At 42.3% G+C, this 24,603-nt stretch overlaps 1 protein-coding gene across 1 annotated transcript in view; it reads left to right on the top strand.

Annotated features, from left to right (window-relative positions):
• The window catches only part of Cap2 (cyclase associated actin cytoskeleton regulatory protein 2), a 143,700-nt gene extending 131,810 nt beyond the window's left edge, over window positions 1-11,890 (top strand). The window contains exons 9-13 of the mRNA XM_051170794.1: window positions 1,085-1,257; window positions 2,128-2,251; window positions 2,345-2,427; window positions 8,024-8,164; window positions 11,563-11,890. Coding sequence (XP_051026751.1) covers window positions 1,085-1,257; window positions 2,128-2,251; window positions 2,345-2,427; window positions 8,024-8,164; window positions 11,563-11,646 — 605 coding nt within the window. The 3' untranslated portion in view covers window positions 11,647-11,890. The remainder of the gene's footprint in view (window positions 1-1,084; window positions 1,258-2,127; window positions 2,252-2,344; window positions 2,428-8,023; window positions 8,165-11,562) is intronic.
• Window positions 11,891-24,603: the final 12,713 nt, after the last annotated feature.

Genomic DNA, 24,603 nt, shown 5'->3' on the forward strand with positions numbered 1-24,603 from the left:
AGTCTGTTTTAGCTCACAGTTTGAGAGGACACAGTCCATGGATAAGGAAAGGTGCATGAGCAGGAGCACAGGGTTGCCTGCTCTCCTCATCGTGGGTCAGGGAGCAGACAGCACCAACACTGCTACTCAGTTTACACCCTCCTTTGAATTCAGTCTGAGGCCTCAGCCCATTGTGTGGTGCCACCCATAGTCAGGGCGAGTCTCCTCTGCTCAGATATACATCTCTGCAGATTTGCTCACAGACGTGTCTAGAGTTGTGTCTCCTAGGTGATTCCAAATCCAGCTGAGTTGACCCTTCACCTCACCACCATCAGAAAATGGACAGGAAGTGGGGCCGGGCTATGAAACACTGAGGCCTGCACCCAGTGACTAACTTCTCCCAGCAAGGATTCACTCTTAAACTTTCAATCAAACCTAGAGGTTCCACAGCACCCCTCCCCCCACCCCACCCCACCCCGCAAGAGAGAATTATGATCTGGAGATCAAGTTTTCCATGGGCTTTGAAGGACATTTACATCCAAACAACAATGCTCAATTAAAAAAAAATACACACAAGGTTTCTTTCAATCTAGACCTTGAGCACTGGAGTGGCATGAAGACAGGAGTGCCACAAGTTCTTGCGTGCTTTACATGGTGGGTACTTATTTCCCCTTTCGTGCAGTGGGGAGAAATGGACCTACCTTGTGCCATCCTCTGTTTTAGCTTGCTTCCTTTTGCTGTGGTAAACTACCCTGACAATGGTGACTTTAAGGGAGAGAGGGTTTCTTTGGCTTACAATTCAAGATTACAGTCCATCACTGAGGGGGAGTCAAGGCAGGAACTTGAAGCAACTAGTCATGTCACAGTCGAGAGCAGAGAGCAAATGAACACATGCACGCTTAGTTAGTATTTAGCTAGTTTTCTCTACTCTTGTATAGTCCAAGGTCCGAAACCAGGATGGTGTCACCAATTTCCATGCTGACAACCCCCACAGATATGCCCAAAGGCTAGCCTGATCTACACAGTCTCTTACTGAAATACTCTTTCATGGTGACTCTATCTTAGGGTAAATCGACAGTTAAAACTATCTGTCACACCTTCCTAGGGCTCCGGCATGTCACAGATGACCAGAAGACGTACAAGAATCCCAGCCTAAGGGCTCAAGGACAAATTCAATCTCCAACCAAAAACCACACTCCAAGTCCCACCGCTCCAAAATCAAATTCTCCTCAGAAGCATGCTCCAGTGTTCGAGCTGGAAGGGAAGAAATGGAGGGTGGTGAGTGAAGCTCTCTAACATTTACTCTGATCCACCCAGCTAAAGCCAACTTCTGAACACCTAAAACCATTTCCTAAAGACATGGGGTTTTCCAAATGAAACGCCAAGGTGCAAAAATGCTGCCTAGAATGAGAAATTAGGTACTTCTCCGGGCTTGCATACATTTTTTTCGGTAGCTCCAATTCATTCTTTCCTTCTACTTTCTAGAATGTTCTTTTGGGGGGAGGTTACTTTCAGTTTATTTGGTTTCACGGAGATGGGGTTTCTCTGTGTAGCCCTGGCTATCCTGAAACTAATTATTAATAGCCTATAACTATTACGGTGTTTAATATTAACCATATTATTAACCATACTAATATTAACCATTTCAATAAAGGTCAGAGACACCTGTTGCATTTTTAATATGCTGCAAGCCTAGGGCTGGGCAGATACTACCCCCTAAGCTACCTTGTTACCTCCCAGCCTCACATCCTGGGCCATTTGCTTTAACCATTTCTATCTAGGCTCCTTCCCATCCGTAGTTACATAAATACTTGCTTATTCTTTTCATCTAAGCTGCTTCTCTCCAACACTGCCAATCCTCTGAGTAAATTCCTCCTGGCCACATGGTTCTCTCCACACTAACCCATGGCAGTCCCACTTCCTTTTCCTCCTCTCAGCAAACTGACGCCCACTTCCAAGCTGTGGTTCACCCACTCTCATGATTACAATGGACAGCTAAGACCTGGAGGTCTCTCCATAAGGAGAATGTTCTGGAAGAAAGCATGCTGAAAGCCACAATGCTGTTGAAGCCTCTAGCAAGGTCAGCACTCTGTGGAGTCGCAGTATCTTTCGGTTTATGTTTAATGTCCATGTCTGTTTTACCTTTAGGAATACCAAGAGGACAGGAATGACCTTGTCATCTCAGAGACTGAGCTGAAACAAGTGGCTTACATTTTCAAGTGTGACAAATCCACTCTTCAGATAAAGGGAAAAATAAATTCCATCACTGTCGGTAGGCAAAACTCAGGCTGTGCATTTGCTGAGATAAGCTGTGTTACAGAAACACACCATGTACGTTTACCGGAGTGTTATCTTCCCCTTTTAGATAATTGCAAGAAGTTTGGTCTGGTGTTTGATAACGTGGTGGGCATTGTGGAAGTGATCAACTCCAAGGACGTTCAGATCCAGGTGAGCAGCCTCTACAGCCAGGCTGTGCACTGGCCATGGCTTTGCATGGACCATTCATCTTCCTGTAGGGGACAAAGTAAGGGACTTGTTCCTCATGCCCACCCAGAAAGCATCCCATTTCTGCTCTCTGTAAACACAGCTCTGCCATCGCCTCTCTGGGGAAGCCCCATCTTTATTCTGTGCTGCTATTAGTTAGTCGGTGGCACACATAGACACACACAGGACTCTGGGTTCTATCCAGCACTAAAAAAGAAAGCAAAGCCGACTTAATAACATCTGAATACTGTAGACACCTAGTAAATGTTGCTGAGTGCACGACTGGATGAATCAGTTACCACAAAAATAAAGAATATTGAGAGACTATCCTAGAATAATATTCACATTGGGGGAAATGGCCCTGAGGAAGAAGGGGGAATGTACAGAATCAATGACATAATCAGAAAAACAACCCAGGGAGTAAGTAGGATTGGAATTGAATTTTCAGAAACAAGAGGAAATCTATACTCCTATAGTAATTCTGATTTTCTTACATAGGCTTTTACAACACAAAAATCCAAAGGATTCTCACTTTGGGCCAAGCCCAACTTTTCTCATTAATTATGTCATTTGCATATTGTTAATTACCCTTTAAAGTCTGGTGTTTCCTCATGATGACTGACAAAATTAGATTTCAGTTATGTAAATCTTTCTCTTTCCTGAGTTTCTCTCCATTCGCACCTTAATTAGAACTCATTTAATTGCATGTATTACATTTGTGTATTTACCTTGCTGTTGAAGAAGTTTCCTTTGTTTATGTCTGCCGTATGGCAACAGTGCTGATTGGGCATCCTGAAATCTGGGAAGGGATGCCAGCTCTACTACACATCTGATAATCCCAGGAAATGGCAGGTTACACAGTGTGCAGTAATCAAATAAGGGTATCTCTTGAGGTCCTACAGTAAGGTCATAGTCCATTGTGAAGAACTGCTATTGACATCAAAAGCGAGAGCTCTCTTCCTGCCCATATTTCTGCTCAAGCATCATCAAAGGGTCCTAACTCCTCAATAAGATAAGAAAAATAACGGAGAAACAAAATTGAAAAGGAAGAGATTAAAATGTCTTTTTTTTCCCCCCCAAGAGAGGGTCTCTCTGTGTAGCCTTGGCCGTGCTGGACTTGCTTTGTAGACCAGGTTGGCCTCAAACTCACAGAGATCTGCCTGCCTCTGCATCTAAAATGCCTTTGTATGACAATGAAATGACTGTTTTATATAAAAAGCCAAGAGACTTAATAAACTATACAGCAAGACAGTTAAGCAGGGGAAAAAAAGGCAACATCATCTCTTGACACCACAAATAAGCATTAGGAAATGTAACACAAAATAAGATTCAGAATAGCAACAAAACTGAAGGGGACCGAGCAATAAATCAACAAGACAAATGGAAGATATGTATAAAGAACACAGAATTAGTTATAAATTAAATGACCAAAAAGACATTCATATCATTTCTCTCTCTTTATTTAATCTGTAAGTCTAGCAAATCTCAAATATTTCCACAAGGCTTTTTATTAAAGAAGAAAAAAAAAACTTGGAATTTGTTTGGAAGCTAAGTGTACAAGAAAAGTAGAGCTGGAGGGGTGGCTGGGTGGTGACAATCGAGTTCTGCTCTTGTAGAGGACCTGAATTTAGCTCTCCTAGGAACAGCCAAATAAGCTGCCCACAACTGCCTGTAACTCCAGCTCCAGGACACCTGACATACTCATCTGAACTCTACGGGTACCAAGCTCACATGCACAGGCTCACGTGCACAGGCTCACACACAGACACACATGAGACACACAATGCACAAAGAAAATAAGATGTTTTTTTAAAAACTAGATAAAATAATTTGAAAGCAGATGAACAAGGTGAATTGAGTCATCTTAAGGTATTACATGGTTGGGATTTTTAAAAAAATACATTGAAATGGGTTTTAGAATAGTTGATTATTTTTGTGGGAAAACAACACTGAGGGGCTGGAGAGATGGCTCAGCAGTTAAGTGCACTGGCTGCTCTTCCAGAGGACCCAGGTGTGGTTCCCAATACTCAGATGGTATCTCACAACCACATGTAACTCCAGTCACATGATCTGAAGCCCTTATCTGGCTTCCACAAGTACTGCACACACTTGGTACACAGAGAAGCATGCAGGCAAAGCACTCATACATATAGAATGTTTTAAGGAAATACTAAAAATAAAACAACTGCTGAATCTCCACTTCATGCCATACATTAAAGTAAGGTTCTGATTTCTAAATTAAATACTTTCAATTACATTAACATACACTAAAAAAAAAAAAAACACTTTATGGCATCATGGTTAGACATTGTCCTAAGTTTCAAAACCACAATCCATAAAGAAAACAACTGGTTAATCTAACTCTGTGAAAGTTAAAATACTGGGCTGGGGATTGAGTTCAGTGGTGAAGTGATTACACAGCGTGGGTAAGGGCCTTCCTAGATGTGATTCTTGGTAACACGCTCATGTGCACACACACACACACACACACACACACACACACTCCATAAATTTCTTAATATATATTCAACAGAAGATATGATATGCAACACTAGAAGGCCAGCTGTGGATTGAGGAATTCGAAATGTAGATAATCAGGAAGCATTTGCACACAGAGCATGTAAAGACCTAACACAGACCAAAAAGTGAGACTCAAGACTTGAGGCCTAATAGAAAAGAAAAAAAAAGCGAGCAGAGAGTATTGACAATTCAGAGACGTAAAAAGTGCAGAGGCAGGAGGATCACTGTGAGTTCGAGGCCAGCCTGGTCTACAAAAGCAAGTCCAGGACAGCCAGGACTGTTACACAGAGAAACCTTATGTCAAAAAACCTAAAAAAAAAAAAAAAAAAAAAAAACAAAAAACAAACATATATATATATATATATATAGATAGATAGATATAGATATATATATATATATAGATATAGATATATATATATATATATATATATATATATATATATAGAGAGAGAGAGAGAGAGAGAGAGAGAGAGAGAGAGAGTCCAAACCAATTCACACATAAAGCACACTTAGGACATGTCAGGGTGCCCTCCTGGGCACTTCACCCAATAGACAGATCATAAGCAAAAGCAAAACACACACAAAAACAAATAATTTAAAAACAACAACAACAACAGAAGAGTACTCACATACAGGGAGGGGATAGATAAGGAGGAAGTGAGGGCAAGTAAAGTGGAAGACTGTATCCAGAGTGCTTCAGTGATTCTGTGCAGTTTTAGTTCTTGTGGGGGAGTGGGGGGGGGGGGAGTGGGAGGGGGAGGTGGACAGAAGTTGAGTAAGTGCTGCCTACCGACAATCCCAGCATCTGTGAAGACACCTTACAGTTAAGAAACCTGTATAGCAAGTTCCAGGCTAGCCAGGGCTCCATAGTGAGACACCCACCCCCTACCCAGCCCCACCCCATCTCAAAATCAGACAAACAAACACAAGAGAGCCAGGTGTAACTGTGTACACCTGCGACTGCAGCACTTGGAAGGTAGGGACAGGGGAAGAACCAGCAATTCAAAGCCATCCTTGGTCCCATGAGTTCAAAACCAACGTAGGCTACGTGACACCCTGGTGGAAGGAAGGAAATTTTCATACACACCAAAAAAGGAATAAGCCAGAATGTAACACTGATAACACTGCTGCAGAAAGTATATGTATCTATTATTCTTTGTATGTTTCCGTGCCTGAAATATCTTGTAACCTCTTTAAGGATGTGACTCTGCACTGTGAACAGTCACCTCCGGAAAGGTGCCCCTGTAGGGAGATAGCAGAAACAACTCAGAGACAAGAGAAACATTTGATTGAATACTTAGTGAATTTTTGAAGAGTGCCATTACCTAGTTAAAGTGCCTAGTAAATTGTCTGAGAAGGGCCTGGGCACAACTGAAGCAGAAATCAGTTACCTGCCTGCGGCTGCAATGGGGACCAACTGTAAGTGACTGTTAGAGATATTTTTACAATGGTGGAACTGTTCTAAAAGCGGCTTGCACAACTCTGTACATTTATGAAATAGGATCCAATTGTACACTTAAAATAGGTGAACTGTATATTTTCAGATTTTAATACAATAATGTTACTTTTAAAAAAAGAAAAAGCTAAATTTACATAATTTGGCTTGGTAATCCTATTGTTGGCAAAATGTTCTAGAAAAATATAGATTGGAGAAGACAGACAACCATAGTCTGTGGAATTTTTTCTTTGGCTACTTTGATTTTTGGTTTTTGTTTTTGTTTTTTGAGACACTCTTGGTTAGGTAGGCTTGGACTACATATCCTGGACTCCCTTTTATAGACCAGGCTGGCCTGGAACTCACAGAGATCCACCTGCCTCTGCCTCCTTGAGTGCTAGGATTACAGGCATGCATAATCACACCCAGCTTACTGACACATTTTTAACACACACACACACTTAAACTATTTTACTTCAGGCAGAGGGATCCCTGCCTGTTCTTCCCTGGCCTTGAACTACCCAGCTCAACCTTTCTCTTGGTCTGGGGTTCAATTCCAACTCAGTATCCAGTTTCTGTGGAGCCAGAGGAGGAGTGAGAAGCACAGCGACCCAGCTGGATGCCCCTCGAGGAATTCTTTAGGGCACCTGTACCACCAGCAGAACTTGCTCCTTTGGTTTGTAGACTAGCCTTTTCTTCTACTTGAAAGGAGAGATGGCTTTTTTGCTTTAATTACCATTACAAGAAGGAGTGTTCTAGAGTTGTAGTAAGGTCTTTGGGAGAATGGTAAACCCCTGTGGAGGTTGGGGGCAAGGTTTGAAAACTGATTGATAGAGGAGAAATTTAAAACTGGTCTGAATTTTTACCGGACCTAGATATTTGTAAACAGTACAAAATTCTGCCTCCTCTTGCACAGGGTCCCGATTGTCTGAGGGAATGTCCCCAGGTTGAGCTCCTGAGACGAGTGCATTTTGAAATACCTAGACCCCTATCTCATTGGCCCTTCACCTTCAGCCCTCGCATTCTTACCCAGCAAATGACTTACGTGAGAAGAATTGGAGAGTTTCTTACTTTTTCTTAAGATTGGGAACAATCTGCTCGGCTTCTATTCTATTTGGCCTCTATTCGAAATTGATCTTATTGTTCAGTGTCTGTATGGATATTTGTTTTAGCCCCAGTCTCAGAGATAACTGTCAAACTTAAATTTTAAGCAAATGAATTCTGTTTCTCTTATCGTGAAATCAGATATGCATTTCAGTTCACTAACAGGGGCCCCTGTGAGGCTTTTCTGAACAGTTGAGCTGCTGCCTCCAAATTAATTCCTTAATTTCATCTCAAGAAAGAGACCCTGGGCGGTTAGGATTCCCCCTGTTGTAGTCCTTTCATTTTGTCCCCAAATGACACTTAGCCTGCATGCAGACAGAGAGACGGAGACAGACAGACAGACGCAGATGGACAGACAGACAGAGACAGAGAGCCCACTGTCCCGTGAGTCCTAAAGCTAAATTCAGGAGGAATTCTAAAGAGTAACTTCTTGGGTACATGATCATTTTTATTTCATTGCTTTGGTTCCCCACCCCCTTCTTTTTTCTTTTCTTTTTTCAGGTAATGGGGAGAGTGCCAACACTTTCCATTAATAAGACAGAAGGGTGCCACCTGTACCTCAGTGAAGACGCGCTAGATTGTGAGATCGTGAGTGCCAAGTCATCCGAGATGAATGTCCTGATCCCTCGGGGTGACGATTATGTAAGTACCTTCCGAAAACCTGTCCAGAAACGGTCTGTCGCTTGTTCACGTCAGCATTCTCCGAGAGTGGCTCACCAGCTACCATCGAATGTGTTTCATTTGTAAACAACTTCACAGGCAGGCGAGGGAAATGGGGAAACCCCTTCCATGCGGCCCCTCTCCCGTTAGCGCCTGCGTTTGTATCTGGAGACGCTTGGCTAATCTTGGCTTAGATGAGCAGGGTCTTCGCATCTGAGTTCCCGCTATGTAGGACTCAATGTTTTCCTTTTCTCTGACGGAAGAAAACGAGTGAAGAGAGGGGCTTTGGAGGTTAAGAGGGAGGGAGGGGAAGAAATGTAGACCTATGTGCTTCCCTGCACCCGAGCCAAAAATGTTACAGTGCTCCTCTTATCGTAAGGATCTACTGGGGTGCTCAACACAAAGGTGGACTCCAAACTCTGGAAACAAACAAACCAACCCACCAGGGCTGGATTCAGAAGCTTCACAAGGAGGCCTGGAATCTGGGTTCTTTGTGTACACTGTGGGGGATTACATCCACGCCATGACATGTGTGGGAGTCAGAGAAAAACCTCAGGTGTCAAGCCTTGCTTTCTTCCACCATATCTGAGGCCAGGCTCTCGTTAGCCACTGTGTAAGCATGCTTCTGAGCTTCCGGAAGTTATCCTCCATCCTCCTTCCGCCTCATCATAGAAGAGCTGAGTTTGGCAGGCATGAGTTATTGAGTTTGGGAGATTCAAACTCAGGCCCTCCTGCTTAGACAGACATGCAACTTGCTCACTGAGCCATCTCCCCAGCGCCAGAATCTTGATTCTTAGCAAGCTCCCAAGTCAGCCCTCATACCACCAGCCCACTGAATCCCCCCATTTAGGAACAGTAGCCCAAGTAATTCAGCCAGCATTTCCTTTCCTTACATCCTCTCCCCAGTGAAGCCGCTTCTAGAAGAACCACGTAGATGTCCTCACATGTTAAAGTTGAGTACAGTTGAGTAAATCTCGTCCTTGTTTGGTTTTGTTTTAAATTCTGAAGTCCAGCAGATCTGCTGGCTGTTATTATGTGGAAGTAGGAAGAGAAACAACGTGGAGAATTCTAGGTCTAACTGTGCGGTGCAGGTGGAGGCAGCAAATAAGAAACTCAGTAAGTGTGCTTTCAGGAGAGGGGCGGCATCAGCCAGGTGGGTCAGTTCCCAGCTAACTGTAGATTGCAAGCTGCAATCAGCAAGGCAGGTTGATTTCCTTAAGCAGAGATTATCCGTCTCCATCAGTACTTTCTTCAGCTCTATCTACCTGCAAATACCACCTGCTGCAGCCTAGAATCCCTCCTCTGAGCTTAAAGCACAAACCCCTGCAAACAATGGGTCATTGATTCAGCACTTGGGGTGTGGAGACCCTAATCCTAAACTAGGCAAGCATTCCCTCTTGGGTTTTCAGCCAATACAGACAGGCAGAGGGAAGGACAGCCATATGTTGGGCCATCCGTGGTCTTTGTAGCTGTTTAAGCAGAATGTTCAGCTGTATGGGATCAGTTAAGACAAGCCATGGGGTTTGGATGAGCACTTCAAACTCATTGAGTAGTTTCAGAGCACAATGCCAGGCATCTGTAATTGTTGAAGATGTTCAGGTGGATTCCAGTACGGGGCCCAGATTGAGACCCATTGGCTTAGAAGTAGCAGTTCTCAACCTGTGAGTCTGAGCCCCTTAGGGTCAAACAACCCTTTCAGAGGGGTCAAATATCAGATACCCTGTAGCTCAGATATTTATATTACAATTCGTAACAGTGGCAAAATCACAGTTATAAAATAGCAACAAAAATAATTTTATGCCTGGGGGTTATCACAACAAGAGGAACTGTATTAAAAGTCCACAGCATTGGGAAGGTTGAGGACCACTGACCTAGAGAATGAAATAGAATCAAGGCCTGGGTTTTTGAATTAAAAAATAGTCTTGCATGTTTGGGTCAGTGACTTTGCTCCCTCAAGTTGTTGGATATCTTCCCACATTTTCCAACAGGAGATGGAAGGGAGCAATACAGACCTTGCCTTGGGTGTTAGGATGTGAGAATGGACGCTGGGCCTGCTTCATCCTGACAGGAACCAGCCTCCCAGAGAAGGGCTGTGCATGTATCGGTCTTCTTGATGCTGCAGCACCTTATGGCTGGGCATGGAGCTCAGAGATATGTGTTCCTAGCACGCGTCAGGGCCTGGGTTCCATCCGCAACTCCAGGCTTGCGGCATTCCACTTGAGAACACACAAAGCTTTGTTTACACTCAAGGAAGTGCACCAGAAGCGACATTAGATTGCTCAAGGTATTACTATTGTAGACTGAAGTCTGTGACATACGTCCATAGTCTTAGTTCTCTGGAGTTTGGGGTAGGGGGATCATAAGTTCAAAGCCAGCCTGGACTACAAAGCACAAGACCCTGTGTCCAAAATAATTCGGCCCTTCTACTGAAGATTTTCATTCTAGAATTCTTTCCTTATTGCAGCAAAATATAAGTAAATGAATCACTTCTCAAGACTGTTCAGGGAAGTCTAATGAGGCTCTAGATGCCAGAACTGAGGGGCTTCAGCTTGTGCATGCGTGCGTGCCTGTGTGTGCATGCGTGTGTGCCTGTGTGTTTTCACGTGCACTTGTGCCCGTGTTCTCATGCCTTAACAACATTTTTACAATGTCTCAAACAGTAGATAAGTCTGGGCCCCATTCCCACACTGACGTCCCCTGAGAAGACCAGGGCTTCTCCTTCCCTTCCCAGCCTTGCGGAATCAGAATCTGCATGTTAATAAGGTCGCAGGATGACTCAATGCATGTCCAGGTTTGATGGAGATGGACCAATGACTAAAAGACACTGCTCGGGCTTGCACACTGCTTAGTCTTCTCACTGGTGCTGTCATCCTCCCAAGCCTCTGTTCCCTGCAGATGCATCTCAGCAGCACTGAGCTCGTGAGGTCTTTCAAGATCGCCTGAAATTGTACGTGTATCATAAGCCTAACTTGAGGCTCAGTGTATAGCTCAGGTGTGGTATCTGCCTATCATGAATGAGGCCCTGAGTTCTACATTAACCTGTGGCACACACCCAAAATCCGATAACTCAGGAGGTAGAGGCAGGAGGATTGGTCAGCCCCAGTCAAGTACATTATAAGTTCAGAGGTTGCCTGAGTATGTGAGACTTGTCTCAAAAAGCAAGCCTGGTTCTTTATAAGTGCTAACCACAAGGATGATCCCAGCATGTGGTCACAGACCACAAAGGTCTGCATGTGACTGAGCCCTCTCTGTACAGAATGGATTCGGGTTATTCAATGCAATTTCTTTTGCCCATCACACAACACCCTTCAGCCTGCCTTCTACCTGTCTCAAAAGGAACCTTTCACATAAATAACTCTGTTCTTCTCAACTTTTTCCAGAGAGAATTTCCCATTCCTGAGCAGTTCAAGACAATATGGGATGGATCCAAGCTGGTCACCGAACCTGCAGAAATTATGGCCTAACATCCCAGAGATGATACCCTTCCCCGAGTCTCCTCTAGCAAAGAGAAGCAAGCAGTTAATAGGAGCTAGATTTCAGCACAGCCCCTGCCTCTGTGTCAGCAACCTGCAGTCCTATGCTGTGGAAACTGTCTTTTCTGGCACGCTTTTGTGGGCATTTTGAAATATTTAACATTTGATCATGATTTGTGTGTGATTTTAGTTTCACATGATACCTAGTGAGCACAGCAGAATTTAAAAAAAAGAATTCTGTCCCCATCATATCATGAACACTGTGACTGGTAAATAAAAGCCCCATTTGTTTCTTCATTTAGTCTTAATTGCTAGTTAAAAATTGGAGCCTTAGAGAATCTATGTATGTTTTCACCTTTTAGACAATTTTAATATGATGAAATAGCCTTATGCCCTGAAAAATGCAACTCTACTTTTAATTTTTACATGTTAGCCTTTATCAGTGTGAATATCCTGTCAGCATGAATATACTTCAACCATGCTTTTACAAAGATACACACATACACACAAAGAAGAAAATTCTAAGGACCAAACTCAGTTTCTTGGTCCTGGGGGAAACAATATGCCCTTTATGGTTACTAAACCACAAAAGAAATTCTAACTATTCATCCTAAATATTTTTCTGCTGAGTCACTTGAAAACTCTTATTTGCTATGTAATACCTCGTGGTTCTGCTCCAAGAATAGCTCAATCTATGCTTCAAGTTTTGAAGTCGCTCGTATTCTCAGATACCCCATACATACCTCTATTACTTACTAGAGATGAGCTCCTTTTCCATCTACCAGGCTCAGTTGCCACTAGTCAGCTAACCAGCCTCAAAGACGGACAGACACACGGACAGACAGACGCTAGACCATTGCTTCCCACAATGAGTGTTATTTGGCTCTGCTCTGGTTTTCTGGTCTTGACAGTGCACGCTTTTTTCAGGTAAGCAACAATACTCTCCATGTCTTGTCTCTGTACACGGCCGAGAACTCTGCAGCTTTTTGGGTCATGTGTAACGAAGTGTAGTGCAATGCTTCGGGAACCAATGGGAGCTGGATTGTGCCTATGAGAGCCTCTCTGAATATCATTTTCAGCTTTTGAATAGCTTCTATATCCATATAGTATTCAGGTCACTGATGTTTGTGTATCAAGGTTTTGCTATAAAAGTTCTGTGCTTATGAATAATGTTGTGGCTTTAGTAAATACAATTTTTGAACAGTAAAATTATACTAAGTAAAAACTAATTGTTTAAATTCTGAAATGAATTATGGTTTGGTTTTTTGCGGGGAGGTGGTTTTGGTTTGGTTTGCTTGTTTGTTTGTTCATTTGTTTAGGGTCAGCAGAGATAGAAGGTGATACACTGTCTAGAAAAGAAAAAAAAGAAATTACAGGGCCAGAAAGATGGCTCAGCAGTTGGAGGTGCTGATAACTAAGTCTCACAACCTAAGTTTAATCTCCAAGCAATCACATGGTAGGAAGAGAGAACTAGCCTATGTAAGTTGTCCTCTGAACTCTACCTGTACATCAGGAATATGCATGCCAACACACACACACACACTTGCACATACTCACAAACACACAAATAAGTTAGAGACATGGCTCACTCATTGGAAATGTTTATATCACCGTCTCAGAAAGCACAACTCTGTATTGATAATGTTGTCATTTTAAAAGAGGCAGAAGCTAGGGTCCGGGGTCATGAGTCCCTCTCACAGGCAGAAGCAGCAGCAGGCGAAGTGATAGCTGCAGCAGCTTGCTCTGACTACTGTACTCCGCTTGCTTGAGCATCTCTGGAGTGCTTGACAGTCATCACATCCAGAGTGGTTCCTTCGCCCTCTTCCCTTGCCCTTTGTCTTAGGGCTACACAGACAAATAAGAGTTTTCACGTGACTCAGCAGAAAAATATTTAAGATGAATAGTTAGAATTTCTTTTGTTTTTTTTAGTAACCATAAAGAGTATATTGTTTTCCTCAGAACCAAAACAAAAAACAAAAACCCTAAAAAGAAGCCACTTCAGAAAGGATGGATTTAATTTTGGCTTAGAGCTTCAAGGGATCCAGTCCATCTCAATGGGGAAGGCATGATGGCAGGAGCATGAGGTTGCTGGACACATTGCAGAGAGCTAGACAGGAAGTGGGGGCCTGGCTATTCAATTTAAGGCCAGTGACCCACCTCCCCTAGCAAGGCTCCACCTTCTAGAAAGGTTCCATAACCTTCAAAAGCAATATCACTCCAACAACTGCTGGAAAGCAACTGTTCAAACTTAGGAGTCTGTGGAAGACATTGCCCCCTTAAGCTACCACAGGCCCCTCATCCTTCCATCATAGACTCATAATTACCCGTTTCCTGCAGTAGGCTACACAGATAGGAAATAAAGATGGGGACATAAACCATAATTCAGTCTTCTTTTTCAGTACAATATTTGAGATACTCTTTGTAGCCCAAGCTGAACTGGAAGTTGCTATGTAGCCCACGCTGGCCTTGAATTGACAGCAACTGAGTGCTGGGGTTATAGGCATGAGCCATCATGGCTGACTCAGGTTTCATTTTTTTTTTTAATTTTTTATTATTAATTTATTCTTGTTACATCTCAATGGTTATCCCATCCCTTGTGTCCTCCCATTCTTCCCTCTCTCCCCTTTTCCCCTTACTCCCCTCCCCTATGACTGTCCCTGAGGGGGATTACCTCCCCCTGTATATGCTCATAGGGTATCAAGTCTCTTCTTGGTCACCTGCTGTCCTTCCTCTGAGTGCCACCAGGTCTCCCCCTCCAGGGGACATGGTCAAATGTGAGGCACCAGAGTACATGAGAAAGTCATATCCTACTCTCCACTCAACTGTGGAGAATGTTCTGACCACTGGCTAGATCTGGGTAGGGGTTTGAAGTTTACCGCCTGTATTGTCCTTGGCTGGTGCCTTAGTTTGAGCGGGACCCCTGGGCCCAAATCTTCCTATCATAGTGTTCTACTTGTAGGTTTCTAGGACCCTCTGGAGAAGCATGGGAGAATGACAAAGGTTTCACTTTTAGACTTGTGTTTTCAGGATGTCTTTGTGGCCTACAACTGAAAATGTCAGCCAGTAAATATGCAGGCCTTGCTCTGACACCAACTCCTTAGGAATTATTTCATGAGCTAAATACTCCAGAAATGAATCTCATTAAACATGCTCATTACAAAGCACTCATTTTAAAACATTGGTACTGTCTGTCCCACTGGAGGTACAGATGCAGTTTTGACAGCCATTTTGAGGGCTTTTGTCCCTGCAACGGAGACGTGCTGGTTTTATAACGTTAGCCTTCCTGAGCACATTTCAGTATTTCTGTGGTTAACGAGGCTCCTATCTGCTCTGAATGTAGACAAGAAACCAGCTCAAATCACACATCCCCCCACACACACCCAGTGTTCACCTAGATTGCCCCAGATGGCTTTTATTCCTCTGTTTGTTTAGTAACTTGGCACAGAACATGCAATGGACAAAGGATAATGTTTGCCGAGAAGAATTTGTGTTCAGGTTTCCATCCAGTACAAAGTCTAGCTTCACAGTCCCAGATAAGTTTTTGCCTAAAGCTGCAACATTAGATGTTTGGGGTCTAAATCCACTTTCTTTCTTTTGATACTTTGTATTTTAGAAGCAGAGTATGGTGACATATGTCTGGAATCCCAGCACTTGGAAAGTGGAGGCAGGAGGATCAGGATTTCAAGGTCATGGTCAGCCCCAAAGTGAGTTCAAGGTCAGCCAGAGCTACAGAAGACCATGTCTCCAACAACCAAATAAAAAAACCATCAATAATCATTTACAAAGTGATTCCTCATTATTGACAACAAAGAACCAACTGGAAGATACTTCCCTCATTAAACCATAGTGCCAGGTTTGAAATTGCATTTGCCAACATCGCAGAAAAAAAAAATCTTTAATTAAAAAAAAAAATCGGCTGATGCTGAGTAGCTCAATTGGTAGAGTACTTGACTCCCACGCACGAAGCCCTGGGTTCAAACTGCACTAAACAGATATGGTGGCTGATCTGAGGAGCAAAGGGCAGGAGGATCAGAATTTCAAAGCCATTCATGGCTCCTTAGCAAGTCTGCAGCCAGCCTGAGTGCATGAGCCCTTATCTATAAATAAGTAGATGAATAAATAAGTAAATAAATAAAGTCAGATGATAATTCCCTGAGATCAATAATTCATTCTGGCAACTGAGGTTCCTGTCGGTTTAAAATAATTTTAATGGTAACCTTATGAATTGACTAGTTTTACTGGAAAGTCAAGAGACCTGCCAGGGAAGTCTGTCTATGAATAAAACAATTGTGTCGAGTTGGTTAGGAAGCTCAAGATTTGTTTGCAAAGACTGCTGGCCCTTTCTTGTTCATCGTTCCAATGGGACACAATCATGTCCAGACCCAATGAACAAAGTGCATTGCTTAGCAGGGCTGTTGCTAACAACACAGGCCCTCCAGCAGCCTGCCCTGCCTGCAGCTGTCCCTCTGCCTGCATCTTGATCATGTTTCAACGTTGTGAGGCAATGCCAGAGTCAGACGGACACAGACTATCAGCGCCAGGAACATGACTGATTTCTGCAATTAAGTTTCAATAAATCAGTCTTCTTTTATGGACATTTAAAGGCCTCTCTCCACGACTACGGGAAGGGGAGACATCGTGAGAACTATTTACAAGAGCTGTGTAAAAAGACTTCAAAGAAAAGACCTCTGCACTGAGAGGTTGAGGTAAGAAAACAAAGAGGTTGAGCCAGCCTGGGTTACAATGGGAGATCTACCAGAGAAAGGGCAGGCTGAATGATTCAGACAGTGAAAGCCCTTGTTCAGACCTAAGGACCTGAGTCTAATCCCTAGAACCCATAGAGGTGAGTGAAAAGAATCAAGTACACGTACATGCACATGCGTGTGCACACACACACTAATAAATAAATAATAAATGTGGGGGGGGAGAGAAGAAAGGGGAGAAAGAGTGAGGCAGAGAGCTTCTGCACTATAGTTTGTGAAGGAGGTATAAGTTTGTGTGTTCTTCCTGGTCAAGGATACACAGGAACTCTGACTGAATCTCCAGGCATCCCCTATACTGTTATAAACTTGCACCATTTCTGATGGCAAACTGAAGCATAAATGTTAGTGTGTATTTGACAAATGTAACCAGAAAAAAGCTAACCATATATATCTACAGAAAACCATACTTGAAAACCTAAGTGATCAATCTGGGCATGGTGGTGCACGCCTTTAATCCCAGCACTTGGGAGGCAGAGGCAGGAGGATCTCTGTGAGTTCAAGACCAGCCTGGTCTACAAAGTGAGTCCAGGACAACCAGGGCTACACAAGGAAATCCTGTAAAGAAAGAAAGAAAGAAAAGAAAGAAAGAAGAAGAAAAGAAAGAAAAGAAAGAAAGAAAAAAGAAAGAAAGAAAGAAAAGAAAAGAAAAGAAAGAAAAAGAAAAGAAGAACAGAAAGAAAGAAAGAAACGAAGAAAGAAAGAAAGAAGAAGCAAGAAGAGAAAAAGAAGAAAGAAAGGAAAGAAAAGAAAAGAAAGAAAGAAAGAAAGAAAGAAAGAAAACCTAAGTGATCCAGACTCTCTAGGTCAAGGTCAGCTTCTCTTGCGTTCAGTTGCAGCCACACACCAGGAGGACAAGAAGGAAGACAGAAAGTGATGAGCTCTGAATCCAGTGAATGGAGAATGAATGAGGCCCCGTTGTTAGCAACTCAAATCTGGTTCACAGAGTCATCAAAAATGCTCGCTCACTTGTTAGCATCTAAAGTAATTATGCCAGCAATATGGCCCACATTCTGCATGCTGCTTCTACCAACTGGCTAGACAGCTACTTTCTCTAATTAAATTAACCTCCTCTACAGTTCAGAGAAGTGTGTGTCTATTTTCCTCAAAAAAGATTCAATGTCCTATGAGATAGTGATAATTCCAATAGCTTCTCATCAAGAAAGTAAGCTCATATCTCATTAATCCTTTAAGAAACTAAGCATACTCTTGCCTTCATTGGACAGAAGTTTCCCTGAACGTCACAGGGTCTGATTTTCATATGGGCACTGCTAGAGGTGCTCATCCAACCAATGCCTGTTGCACCTTGCAAGAAAGATGTACCTTTAAAACAAAATCAGTGCTGGGAAGATGATCCAGTGAAATAAAGTACTTACTGTGCCAGCATGACAACCTGAATTCAGCTCTCTAAAACTCATATTTAAAAAAAGAAAAGGCTGATAAAGAAACTGTGGTACATTTACACTATGGAATACAACTCAGCTATTAAAAACAAGGAATTCCTGAAATTTGTGGACAAATGGATTGAGCTAGAAATGATCATAATGAGTGAGTTAACCCAGAAGCAGAAAGACTCAAATGGTATATACTCAATTATATCTGCATACTAGCCCAAGGGGCATGTCCCATGAAAGCCTTCACTTACCAGGAAACTGGGATGGAGGGGAGGACATCCTATTGGGACTCTAGATGAGAGAAGCATGGGAGAATGGCAAAGTAGAAGGATCCAGAGGGTCCTAGAAACCTCCTAGAAGAACATTATGATAGGCAGATTTGGGCCCAGGGGTCCCACTCAAACTATGGCACCAGCCAAGGACAATACAGGCGGTAAACTTCAAACCCCTACCCAGATCTAGCAAATGGTCAGAACATTCTCCACAGTTGAGTGAAGAGTGGGGTATGACTTTCGCACGTACTCTGGTGCCTCATATTTGACCATGTCCCCTGGAGGGGGAGACCTGGTGGCACTCAGAGGAAGGATAGCAGGCTACCAAGAAGAGACTTGATACCCATATCTTGTCAGTCTGGTCATTATTTTAGCTCATAGGGTTCACAGATGAGTAATATTGTTGAGTACTCTGCTCCAGTGGTAGCAGAAGTAGAACCTTCTAGCAGTCAGCAAGGATGAAGCTTCCACCTTGACTCCTCCATGTTCTCTGACTCAGTTATGTGGTGTCTTCAGCAATAGGGTCTTTTCATAAAGACCTGGGGGTAACCAAGAACAATAGCTATAGCTCACAAAGCTTGGGGGTGACTGGGCCCCACTGACCGACAAAACAAAAGAAGAAGTAACCCATACTTGCCACTGAACTTTTGATTTGATATCTTATGGTGTCTAGAGAGACATTCTCCCACAAGGCTCAGAAATGACTGTGGGAAGGGGACAGAAAAGGCTGTAAGAGTCCAAATGGAAGAGTCCTGAATGTCTACAGCAAAAAGTTATTTGCTGGACATCAAATGCACAGTTGTTATTCTCTGGCCCAGTATATACACATGCTCATTCATATCCCTCCCCCTTAAATTGGCTTGGCTTTAAAATTTTATACAATATATTTTAATCAGAGTGCTTCCTCTTTTCTAACTTCTATATCTCCCACCTCCTTACCCACCCAACTTCATGTTCTTTCTCTCTCAAAACAGAAACAAAATAAAACAACAACAACAAAACAAAGCTTAAAAAAACAAAAAAAAAAAAATACCAAGCCAAAACCAAAACAAAACCAACATGGAATTCATTTTGTGTTGGCCAACTACTCCGAGCTATGGGGCCTGCCCTGAAGTGTGGTTGATATACCCAGTGACTTTCCATTGGAGAAACTGACTTTCCCCCTCCTAGCACATTTATCATTTGTGATTAGCTTCTTGGTTAGGTGTGGGACTTTGTATACACTTCCCCTTTTGTCTGACTTGAACTTGTGTATGTCTTGTGCCTGCTGTCACAGTCACACATGCACATATTCTTTAAAATGCTTTTTAGCAGGGCTGGAGAGGTGGCTCAGGTTGAGAGCATTGACTGCTCTTCCAGAGATTCTGAGTTCAATTCCCAGCAAGCACATGGTGGCTTAAAACGATTCATAATGGAATCTGATTCCCTCTAATGGTGTGCATGAAAGCAGAGCATTCATATACATTAAATCATTTTTTTAAAATATTTTTTTAGCACGTAGGGAGATGGTTGGCATGCAAATGCAAGAATCAGAGTTCAGATCCCAGCAGCCACATAAAAACTAGGTGGGCATGGTGGCCTGCCTAGAATCCCGGTACCCTGCAGATGAAGACAAGGGATCCCTAGGGGAAGAAGGCTTCTTAGACCAGCCAGAATCTATGAGCTACAGGTTCAGTAAGAGACCCGGCCTCGATTAATGAAATGGAGAGTGATCTAAGAAGATACGGGATGCCAACCTCTTGCCTCCATATGCATGACACACATGAGGCCCATATCCATGAGAACACACCTATACACCAGCACATACACCAACCACACAACACATGCACACCCAAAAATATTTAGGAATTAAAATATTTTTAATTCTAAATTCTAAAAACATCTTAAATGCATACATTCTAAAGCACCAGAAAAGATAAAAAGTATAGATCCTCCATAGCCTTATGAAAGAGGAGATAAAGCCAGTTGCTTCCCCAGTTCCACCTCTCTCATAGATTCTTTGTTTTGGTGGTGGATAAGTATGTAGAAACTATATTCAACAGGAAAAGGATAAAATCCAATGTGTAGTCATGTTGGTGAGACTACATTGGGTGTTCATGGGAGTAGCTTCTGGTGTTACTAAGAGACACACTTTTCCAGCAAATTCCCTGATCCTCTGGCTCTTACAATCATTCTGCCCCTTCTATAATGTTTCCTGAGACCAAGAATGACACCAATGGACATGCCGAAGTGGATGGAGGAAAGCCCACAGACACACACACACACACACACACACACACACACACGCACACACACACTCACTCACACAACTGTAGATGACTGAAGAGAAATGGAGAGGTGGGAAGAGCACACCAACTGGTTGTCCAGTACCAAATGATCAGCCCTGAAAACATATACAAGCAACATCATATGGACTGAGAAGGTTATGTTTAGAAATATATGTGTGTATCCGTATATGCATGCAATGACAATCACTGAAAAAAAACACCATGGATTTGAAGGAATTTGAAGGAGAGTAGGGAGGTATATATGTAAGGATTTGAAGGGTGGATAAAAAAGAGAGAGATGTCGTAGTTATTGTCATCTCAAAAATTCAAATACAAATAATAATAATAACAATAATAATAATAATAATAATAATAATTTTCCAAAGAGGAAAACCCTACTGCAATTCCAATTATGTAGCAATGAAAACTCCTTCTACAGGAGATTATAGCATGATAAGCATCCCAGCCCCAAAGGAGGGAAGTGAAACAAACATGATTAAGGCTTATAAGACAACTAAGTGAATAAACATTAAAAAAAAAAAAATCAGGGCTGAGGGGGTGAATCGGCGTGGCAGACTAGCGTGACTGAGAACCTGGGCTCTGACCCCAGCACTGCAACTTCTTTTTCAGTGAAGCAAAAGTTAAATCAAATGTTATTTTCTGTTTGAAGAAGTAATGAAGAGTCTGAAAGGACCTATTGTCCTTGGGCTAATCCTGTGAGAGACAGAGATAAGCATCCTTTCCTTGGGCGTCAAGTCTGCTATTATAAAGAGTACTTAGACAGCATCTCACTGGGTAGCTGTGCCTGTCCTATACCTTCCTATGTAAGCTGAGCTGGCCTCTAGTCCGTGTGCCTCTGCTTCCCAGGTGCTGGGATTAAAGTCACTAGCTACCACTCCCTGCATGTATCAAGCTTCAAATTAGGAATAGATTAGAGGTAAGCAAACAAGTAATAAACCATATGGCACACAGGTGTGGCGGCACACACCTTTAATCCCCACACTCAGGAGGCAGAGGCAGGTGGATCACGGTGAGTTTGAGGCCAGCCTGGTCTACAAAGTAAGTCCAGGACAGCCAAGGCTACACAGAGAAACCCTGTCTCGAAAAACCAAAAAGAAAGAAAAAGAGAAAAGAAAGAAACAAATAAACAGTACCAATTAGTAAATAGGCTATTTCTCCAACATCTTATGAAACACATTTTAAAATTAAGCAAACACCTATTGTTAATATCTCAGCTGAAATATAGCAGCACATGCCTATAATCCTGGCACTTGGACGGAGAAGGCAGAAGGATTTGGAGTTCGAGGTCATCCTCAGCTACATAGCAAGTTCAAGACCAACTGGAGTTCTATGACACTCTCAAAACAACAAAACAAAAATACTTTGATATGTAAAATATATATTTTTGCTTGATCTTAATGTCTTGCTCTTGTAAAGTCCCCTTCTCCTCTTAGTCAAGAGTGACAACTTTCATGTGTTATATTGTGTTTCTTTCAGAGAGCCAATTACTGGGTGCCTGCTACCCTGGATTTTTGATGACTATCTCATGGATTTTCTTTGCTTCGCTTTTATAAATAACCCTGTAGAAATGTGCTTGGTTTGCTAGTGTTTCTGATACATCGATTCCTAAAAGGAGAATTACTGAGGAACGGCTCTTGATTATTTTGAAATTTGCTCAGTCTTGGCAAGTTATCTGTTTTGTTTTGTTTTTAATGTGCAATTTATCTTTTTCAAAATGAATGAACCCTTTTCCCCAGATCTTACCACCACTGGGTACTTCCAGCTTTGGTTTTCCAGTCTGGTACACAAAGCCATAATGGCTTAAAAACTGATCCAGGGGCTAGCCTGTTGAATGAAAAGGGAAGATAGCCCTTACATTTAGTTAGAATAAAGTCAGCCAGTGAATTAAACTTAGACAACACTGTACACAATGCCAATAAAGCCTGAAAAGAGACCAAAGAACAGAGCAAGGATTGATGTGTGACATGGAGGTTTCATTTGATGGGCACAACCCCTGACCCTGTAGAACAGTGGTTCTCAACCTTCCTAGTGCTGCAACCCTTTTATGAAGTTCCTCATGTTGTGGTGATCCCCAACCATAAAATTATTTTCATTGCTACATCATAACTGTAAATTTACTACTGTTACAGATTGTACTGTAAGTATCTGTGTTTTCTGATTTTTTTTTTTGTGACCCCTGTGAAAAGGTCATTCAGCTACAAAGGGGTCATGACCCACAGGTTGAGAACTATTGCTTTAGGCAACAGGTCTTCCATTTGTGAACATGGTCAGACCTCTTGTAAAAGAGAAAACCTGCAGGACTAGAGAGAAACTAAGAGAAGCTTGCTGTTCTTGAAGAGTTTGGCTCTCAGAATCCATTCTGGCATCTCATAACTTCCATTTCCTTCAGCCTCAGGGAATCTGATGCCCCTTTCTGACCTCCAGGCACCAATGCCCATGTTCACATACACACACATACATCAGTTAAAATGAAAATATGTATTTGTGCAGGGTAATGTAGTTCAGTGGCAGAGCATTTGCCTCTCATGCATGAAGCCCCAGGACCCACTTGAGCCCTGCAAAAATAGATAAATAAACATAATAATAACAGGAGAGAGTGGCACTCCACCTCAGAGGGTGACAAGAAAGAAATTGAAGAGAAGTGAAGCCACTGTAGAGGGTGAAATTCCAAGGAAAGCTTTGAGTTACATGCAGGAGGAATGGCCTGATCTCTGAGATCAGTAACCTTGTGCTTTTTCCTATGGATAGCTTCCAGCATGGATAAAGGAAACAACGGTGGAGACAGGTGGTTTTCATACTCATTTGAACCAGCCCCTTTGTTTTACAAACATAGGCCCTTCGTAATGGCTCCCTCCCCCCCATCACATTGGGGATGGAACCCAGTGTCTTCTGCATGCTAGGCAAGAACTCTTTAGCTGAACCACATCCCTTTCCCATCAAAGCCTTCAATGTTTCTGCTGCTGATTAGGTCCAAGTCATTGCCCAGTTCTCGTGATTTTTTTTGCAGAATCTAATACTTTATATCATGTCACCAGGGCTTCCAAGTGCGCTCTCTCTCTCTCTCTCTCTCTCTCTCTCTCTCTCTCTTCTTCTTCTTCTTCTTCTTCTTCTTCTTCTCTTCCTCCTCTTCCTTCTTCTTCTTGCCTCTTTATGTGATAATCATTTTCTTCATGTATCCTGCTCCTGTTCAATTGATTATGATCCCATGCTTACTATGCAAAACTTTGCTTTTCCCCAATCTTACATTTCAAAATAAAATCTAGTCTTAGTCTATAATAGTCTTTCCTTGTGCCAAATCTCATGGGCAATGTATATGGATATCACCTGGAACCAACCAACAAGCAAGCCTTGGATTCTGTCAGAATAAAATAGAGACAAGGGCTGGGTTTGAACTATAACTTGGGCATAGTGACAAACACTACAAACGCCAGTGCTTAGGAGACAGAGGCAGGAGGACCAGAAGTTAAAGGCCATCCTTGAATATGAGTTCAAGGCCTGCCTGGGCTGCATGAAAGCCTGTCTCAAGCAAAAGATGGTGGGGGAAGAAAGGAGAAAAGAAAGCAGAGAAAGAAAGAAAGAAAGGAGAGAGACAGAGAGAGACAGAGACAGAGTCAAAGACAGAGTCAGAGACAGAGAATACAGAAAGAAAGACAAAAAACCAACAGAGAATTGAGTCAATTCTGCTCAGGATTCTCAGCTTTTGAAATCAGGTTTGAAAGCAGAGATTAAGTTTGGATATCCTTCCCCCTAGTGGTTGCTTGAAGTCCTGTCTGTGTCTTTTACAGAAGGCAGCTGGCCAGTTTGATTGTGGCACATTCTTTTCAGAGTTAACAGAAAGCCTGCTATGAATGAGGACACACACATATAAGTCACCTAAATTCCCACAGTTAAAAATATATAATAAAGAAAATATTATTATTGTTATTATTTATTATCATTATTATATAAAATACTAAAGCAATGGAAAAGTTTCTTAATGATGCTTAACAACCCCTGGAGGGAAGAAAAGCCTTTTTCACCCCATATTGAGTTACATAGGAAAAGAATGTCCAAATAATTACATATTTTTCCACAAGTTAATACATAAATCAAATTCTTTTTAAATGAAATATTTTATTCAGTACATTGGGTATCTAATTTATTAAGTGTCGTTGATAAGGATCACTCAAATAGAATAATAAATAAAAAGTTAAATTATCCCACTAAAACTAAGAAATCTCATAATCAAAGAAAA

The sequence above is a fragment of the Acomys russatus genome, chromosome 3 (genome assembly GCF_903995435.1).
Source record: "Acomys russatus chromosome 3, mAcoRus1.1, whole genome shotgun sequence".
Lineage (NCBI taxonomy): Eukaryota > Metazoa > Chordata > Mammalia > Rodentia > Muridae > Acomys > Acomys russatus.